Genomic DNA, 8124 nt, shown 5'->3' on the forward strand with positions numbered 1-8124 from the left:
ACTTGCAATAGACATGTTTGACACGTCAATTTATTTGTGTCAACCCAAAATGACCCACTTAACATAACTCATTTAACTCATATAACAAATAAATCTTTATTTTATTTTAGATTTGTCAAATACCTTTTATATCCAACATATATTATAAATAAAGAAAGAAAAGTGAGTGATTATAAAAATTTACAAGAGATATAATTGGAAATTGAAACTTTACAGATCCTAGAACTATTAATACTTTTTTCTTTTTCTTTTTTGGCATAGAACTTACACAAATGAAATTGAATGAGCTTGTGAAAGATGTTATGAATTTGGACATCAATAAAGAATCTATGGATGATAATCGTGGCCATAGTCAGGATTAGTCTACTGTTTGCTCAAATTCTTTCAATATTGATACTTAGCATTTGGCGAGTTCCAAGAATATTATATATTTGTTGAACTATGTTATTTTATTTTTTTGAAACTTTGTTATTTTGAATTTGGGTTGAAGTGTATGCACTTCTTTTGGAGTGTAAAGAACTTATTTCTAGATGAATGTTATATTTTTGTTGAACTATATTATTTTAAACGTGGGTTGAAAACTTGAAGTGTATGCATTGTTTTTTGGAATGTAAAAAAATTATTTCTAGATGGATGTTGTATTTAATATTATGCATATTGAAATGGGTTATGTTACATTCGTGTTAACCTAACACGACTTGTTTATTAAGCGTGTCAAATAAGTTAGATCAGGTCAACCCGCCTTATTAACAGATCGGGTTAGAATTGAAAGATCATGACACGATTATTAAATGGGTCGGGTTAAGGTTGAGCCATTTAGTCGAATATCCCTACCTTGACACAACATAAACCCGACACACTAACCCGAATCAAGCCTAGAGATTTGCAAAGATCTCCACCAACACGATCCTATATCTGTCGCACCTTTTTTTCACATTGGACTTTTATTTTACACTCATATCTGCCAACTTACGAAAGTACAGAATCCATCATGTTACAAAAAATAGAAACCTTCATATACCCAAAATCTTAAAAGAAGTTAACAAGACCAAAAAAAAAAAAACCCAACTATTTGCACTTTCAACTCAAGGACTGAGGTGTTGAAAGATTTAAAGTTCATTTTAATCTAAAACCCTTCAGTCAAAATCTTTTTACCTTGATAATTCTTCACTCTCACCGGATCCAAATCTTGGCCCATACCACCCTACTTTAGCAGTAGGGTTGCATACATATGTGACAAAAAAACTATAAATCTGTCAGAGTTTAACGTGCCAGCTGACCTTAAAAATGAATACCTTCACAGACATCATAAACTTTACATTTAAACTCAAAAAGTTGATAGAGGAAACATCAAAAGAAAGTATAACAGAAAATGGACAATTGTCTGTCTTTACTAAGGATAATGACTAATAAAGCAGTCCCAGCTTTCCACAGATCCACCACTACTACCATTATCATCATCATCATCATCAGCATCAACATCAACCCCTAAAAAGAGGATATTTCTCCCTACCAGTTCATCTATAAGAGAGATAATTTCTAAAGCCTAACACCCTCTAGAAACTATTTCATAATAGGAGGAGGAGAAGAAGAATCAACAGAGAAAGAGCCCAAGCGAATTTAGGAGAGATTGAAGATGGGAGGTCGTAACAGAGGGGAAAACCATCCCCCATTGTTTTCTTCATCGTTGTGTTTTAGAGGAACTTGAAGAGCAGGCCACCATGTGTAGCAAAGAAGGGAGCAAACACAAGTGACTCAACAGCCATTAGCTTGATAAGAATGTTGAGTGATGGTCCAGATGTATCTTTGAGTGGATCCCCGATGGTGTCACCAATAACAGCTGCCTTGTGTGGATCAGATCCTTTTGGACCAAGGGTCCTTGCATGATCTGAAGCACCAGCCTATCATCCCAGAATGGAATTCAGAACATGAGTTTTACCATAAAACAATAGGTTTTTATAGCTACTCAAGAAAAAGAATTCCTAAAAACCAATTAATTGTGTACCTCAATATACTTCTTGGCATTATCCCAAGCACCACCAGTGTTGGACGCAGAGATTGCTACCTGCAAGTGTAGACAGACGGGGAACTTTTGTTTAGAGCACTCTTTATCATTTTTTTTTTAAATTAATAAATGCCTAAAGCAATGCTTTAATTAACTCTTTTGAATAAATCTTGATTAAATTGTCATAAAGTTTTAAACATGCATACCATATCAAATGACTACTAGACTGTTGTGACCAAAAAATAACACCTTCTATTATATTGCTTAGAAAGTATGCTACTCAAGAGTGCAACAAAAATGGAAATCTTATCAAAGCAATGAGGTTAAATTGTTACCTGTACGCCAGAAACAAGGGATCCAGCAAGTACACCAGAGAGAGTTTCCACACCAAAAAAGATACCAGCAATAAGTGGTGTGAGCATGACAAGGGCACCAGGTGGGATCATCTCCTTAATTGAAGCATCAGTGGAGATTTTGACACAGGTAGCATAGTCAGGCTTGGCAGTGCCCTCCATGAGACCTGGGATGGTGTTGAACTGTCTGCGGACTTCCTCAACCATCTTTAGAGCTGCACTTCCCACGCTCTTCATTGTCATGGCAGAGAACCAGTAAGGAAGCATAGCTCCCACAATCAGACCAATAAACACTTTTGGAGTCAAGACATCAACTGTTGAGATTCCTGCGCGGCTCACAAAAGCACCAAAGAGCGCCAGAGACACAAGAGCTGCAGAACCAATTGCAAAACCCTAGAGCAAAAGCATAAACATTAATTAAGGGTTTGCATTTGGATGAATAACTATTTCTGTTTGGATTCCAGTTTATTGTAGTTACTCAGAGACATGTATTTAACTATTTACAATAAAATGATTTTCCCTTTTTCCCATAGCTAAATTATTCAAACCCCACCCTCATCCACCACCCCATAATCATAATAAAATGAACTTGAAACTCTATTACAGAGCAAGGAAATACATAATTTTCTTAAGCAACAAAACAGGACAAAGTAAAAGCTCTCACTCAAGAAGGCTGCCCAATTCTCTAGGCAACTGAGCCACTTGGGTGTTGTAAATCCACACAAAAAGAAGTCAAATATCAACACATCAACATCCCACGGGATGCAGTGAGGTAGATATTACCCTTTTATTTTATAGGTCAGTGACCTGTATTGTACATTACCATGCATCTATGATACCACCACCACCACCACCACCACCCCCCAAAAAAAAAAAAAGATATATATACAGACCAGCACCAGTAACAGATACCAACAAATTAAAAGGGAGGCAGATAAGGTTTGAAAGAAGAAATTTTCAAACCTTTCCAATAGCAGCAGTGGTGTTTCCTGCAGCATCAAGAGCATCAGTTCTCTCTCGGATTCTGTGGCTCATGCCTGCCATCTCAGCAATGCCTCCAGCATTGTCACTGATGGGACCATAAGCATCAATTGCCAATCCAGTAGCTATTGTGCTCAGCATTCCAAGAGCAGACATCGCAATACCATACATAGCAGCAAAGCTGAAACTAACAAAAATACTAAGAGCAATGGCAAAGATAGGAATAATGACTGATTTGTAGCCCAATGCAAGGCCAAAAATGACATTAGTAGCAGCTCCAGTACGGCAAGAGTCAGCAACGTCTTGTACAGGGCTGCAAGGAATAATGCAAAGCAACATTTAGGTTATAAAAACACTGAACAACAAAGAAGGAGAAACATAAATGTTGCCAGAAACCAGAACTAGTACCTGTATGCATTGCTAGTATAATACTCAGTTACAAATCCAATAATAAGCCCAGCCCACAAACCAACAGCAACACATAAGAACAGCTGCCTGCACACACAAAATAAAGCCAACATGCTCGGATAATTAGCTATTTAAGCAGATATTCTGAAGGCACACAAAACCAAAACAATTCCGTTCTTTTATTTTAGGGTAAGTTATACACACAAAGATTCGAATTGAAACTTTGTCCTCAGAGCATACTTCAAATAATGTTACATTTATTTTGCAAGTACCTAATTTTAGCTTATCAAAAAACAAAATCTTCCACATTTTCTGCTGTTCATTCCATCCCCTTTATTGTTGGATTTACTAAAATCCATTGTTCTGGAATGTAAGTTAATCGTATTGGCCAAAATATGGAAGAAAGAGGTATTCCCACGACTCTACCAAGTAACAAACTAACTTCCATCTAAACCAGTCTGACAAACCTTTGAGTCTACCCACTCCCAGTGTAAATGCTTGAGTAAGCTATTGTAAAGTTGCACCCTAAAGCCATATCCCATTCAAATATAGATCTATAATTACCAACAACCCAAAAATAAGAACCCTCTACAGTTAGAGAACCCCAGACTGCATTAACTTATAGATACAATTATGAACATCCAACAGCAAATATTTGCTTCAGATAGAAAGCGTTTGCAACCTTTCATAAAATCAGCAAAAAATAAATACCTTCTTACAGCCTTCAAAATAAAAACAAGTGTTATTCAAGGCACTCTAAATAAGCCTAACAAACAGTATCATTTACTGGTGAAACTAGCATTCAATGTGCTCATCAGATTTCACTGAATAGTGTCCCACTACTAGAAAATATTCCTATAGAAGATTCTGTATAGGATTCTCTCTGGAAACAATAGTGGTCTTTAAAAGAACTAAACCATTTTAACAGTTCCAAGGAACGGCGTAATGCCTCCTCATTTGAGGCAACAAATGGCATCAAAACAAGCAATGAAAGCACTAATGAGCCAAAAGAGCTTACCAATTATGGACAACTTTCTGAGTTCCAAAGTTGAAGATAGTGAAGGAAGATGGGAGAGCAACCCAACTAACAACTGCAACTCCAACAGTCATCAGAATGGTTGAAATGATGAGTTGCCTCTTCAATGCTGGCTCAATTTCTTTCACAGCCTTGATTTCAAAGAAATCAGTTGCAAATAAGGTGGTAATCAAACAAACAATGATACCCACAGAACTGACAATAAGAGGATATAACATCGGAGTGAACTCATGATTGATCCCAAAGGAGGAGATGGAAGCAACAACAAGGGCAGCACAGGAAGACTCAGCATATGAGCCAAAAAGATCAGATCCCATACCAGCTATATCCCCAACATTATCACCAACATTATCAGCTATGACCTGAAAACATGGAAGTTATTTAAATATTAAAAAAAGAAGAAATAAAATCCATGTCAGAAACTAAAAATTTTCTGAGGTGTGAAGATCATTACAGCTGGATTTCTTGGATCATCCTCTGGAATGTCCCTTTCAATCTTGCCAACAAGATCAGCACCAACATCAGCAGCTTTAGTATAGATACCTCCACCAACTCTGCCAAAGAGAGCCATGGAAGATCCACCGAGACCATAACCAGTGATAGACTCAAAAAGACCTCCCCAATCATCACCATAATACAGCTTAAAGAGATTGATGGCAACGAAAAGCACCAAGAGACCATTCGCAGCAAGGAGAAAGCCCATGACTGCACCAGATCTAAATGCAGTGATAAATGCCTTCCCAACACCCTTTCTTGCCTCCAAAGTGGTTCTGGCATTTGCATAGGTAGCAATTTTCATTCCAAGGAAGCCAGAAATAACTGAAGTGACAGCACCGAGCACAAATGATATGGTACTGAAGACAGCAGTTGCAAGAGCAGGCTTGCACGACTTGGTTTCATCATATGTGCAAGGCTGACTTTTGGTGCTGAAACCCTCCACAGAGCCAAGGAAGAGGAATATCAATACAGCAAAAGCCGCCATAAAAACACCAACATACTGATATTCGGTAAATAGAAAGGAGGTTGCTCCTGTAATATTCAGAGAAACAAAATTAGTGAAACATAAAGCACTCTTAAAAAATTGAAGACAAGGTTCAGAACTAAGGAAAATGCAAAAATTGCCAAGCTATGGTGGTAAACCATAATTGATATCATGACTTATATTACCACAGCAAGTTGAAACGAAAAGACAACAACAAATTGTTAAACTTATTTACCGCATCAATATCTCTATACATCAGAATATAGAAGTCCCTCAAATCAGATTCTTAAACCTCATCCAGTACAAACAATGCCTGAAAAAATGGTCCCTGAAAGAAATAGCTCCATGGCAGGGTCTATTACCAATATAAATGCATCATTTTGTTTTACATTGATTGAGAGGCCATCTTTAGATATGTGACCAAGATAAATGGTACTCCCAAAAAACCTTCGATTGGTAGCATTATTCTCTTCCGTGATCCACATAATATGCTCATCTCAAACTAATTAACAATAACTAAAAGACACTTTTTTTAGTGAAATTTGAGGATATAATCAAATTAAACAACCATTTACACCCTCTGATCAATTCTTTTATTCAATTCAAAGGTATCTGTAGTTAAAAGTTCAGATCAAGAAAGTCTCATAGCACAGATGGCTTGGTAAATACATCCAACCACTATAAGTATCGGACTTTTTTCGAAATCTAGCATAATAATCACTCATGCTGTCAAAAGGTGGCTAATCAGCACAAACATCCTGCAGAAGGAAAGTTCTGTGTTCATCATATGGGAAGGTAAATTATTCAGTGCTGGTCCCACTATAGTACTCCTTCCTCTTAGGAGTGTTGTGACCCCACCTATTACACCTATTGCTATTTGAGAGTTTGTGGACTCCACCTATGCAACCCAAGAAAGGAGTACCACACGCACGGAGCATACTGAATAATCTCTCATATTGAGAGAGAGGGAATTGACATAAGATTGAGATAGATATGTTTGAGTTTTATTATTTTTAAAAGGCACTGATTACTGCACGCACGGAATGCACATTAACGAGTGTAAGAATCTTTTCCCTTTGAAGAATCACAAAATATCTCAACAAAAAAACAAAAAACATGAATACTTTATAAGTCTAATTATGACAAGAGTCCAAAATCTCGTGTGGTTTGGCATCCAGAGTACCCATTTGATAGATTTAATATATGTTTGTCTGCGAGTCTGTGTGCATAAACACAGGCTCACTCACGCACATAGATACATACATATACAATCATATATAAAGAACAAATATTGGGATCTAGTTAGAAATTTCCAACGTACAAACAACAAGATATAATACAAATGAGAATCAATGTTGATCACAATACATAAGGTAAAATATGTCCCAGTGGGCCCAGATTCCAGAACCAGCCACCACTTTCAATATCACACATATCTAAACCATATATAATAATGGTAAAAAAAATTCTTAAACATGCTCAGATTATTCCCACCTTAATCAAAACCCACCTCAATTATACCTACACAACCAAAATTAAATCTTTAAAAATCAAAAGACTTTCCAAAACCAAAACCAATTAAAAATAAATTTAAAAAAAAAAAAAAAAAACTGTTTTCTTATCATCACCATAAAAACACACGATAAAGAAGAAGCAGATCTATCAGAAAAAAAAAAAAAAACATGAAAGAGACGTAAAGTTTTGAAATTTAGAAAGAGAAAGAGAACGGAAAAAAACCTTCAGAGATAGCTGTTTGGATTTCGGCGCACTTGAGAACGACGCTGTGGTCGTTGATTCCTTCCTCTTCTTCGATGAGGTGGTCGGCGAAGCCATTCTTTCCGGCGCCGTTGTTGGCAGAAGCGCGCTCCGACGAGGGAGTGAGCTTGACCTTCGAGACGAGCAGCCACTGGATGAGCGAGAAAATGATTCCGACGACCGCGCAGACCGGAATCAGAATCTCGGTGCCGAGATCTGGTAGGAGCGTCACACCCATATCCGAAACTCAAAACAACCAAACAAAAGAGAACGAGATAAGAAAGAGAGAGAGAGAGACAATTTTTGAAGTGATCTGTGTTCACTACCGGTCATAATCAATATATTGTAACAAAAAAATGTAGCAATATACGAAGGATTTAGATGGGGCATTCGGTACAAATGTAACTATCCATTCCCACTCATAAAATATTTTTTTATTTTTTAGCTTTATCGTCTTTATTTTTTATTCAATAGTGGATTGAAATTAAAAATTACTTTTTTTTTTTACTCTCAATTTCATTCATGGAGAGCTACTGGGTATTACACTGATTTCAATCCGTATATGAATGGAAACCTGTTTGCTTTTGTCAGAAATGAAGTTCAC

General features: G+C 36.8%; 1 protein-coding gene across 1 annotated transcript; it reads right to left on the bottom strand.

Annotated features, from left to right (window-relative positions):
• Positions 1 to 1281: 1281 nt before the first annotated feature.
• Positions 1282 to 7825, bottom strand: LOC112024341 (pyrophosphate-energized vacuolar membrane proton pump). The gene is made up of 8 exons (XM_065766992.1): positions 7503 to 7825; positions 5238 to 5812; positions 4766 to 5145; positions 3748 to 3834; positions 3322 to 3652; positions 2341 to 2751; positions 2006 to 2065; positions 1282 to 1901 (listed from the first exon to the last, which is right to left on the bottom strand). The coding sequence occupies exons 1-8, from the start codon at positions 7756 to 7758 to the stop codon at positions 1695 to 1697; spliced, it is 2307 nt and encodes a 768-aa protein (XP_065623064.1). The 5' UTR covers positions 7759 to 7825; the 3' UTR covers positions 1282 to 1694.
• Positions 7826 to 8124: the final 299 nt, after the last annotated feature.

This window comes from Quercus suber, unplaced genomic scaffold, assembly GCF_002906115.3.
Source record: "Quercus suber isolate HL8 unplaced genomic scaffold, Cork oak 2.0 scaffold_25, whole genome shotgun sequence".
Lineage (NCBI taxonomy): Eukaryota > Viridiplantae > Streptophyta > Magnoliopsida > Fagales > Fagaceae > Quercus > Quercus suber.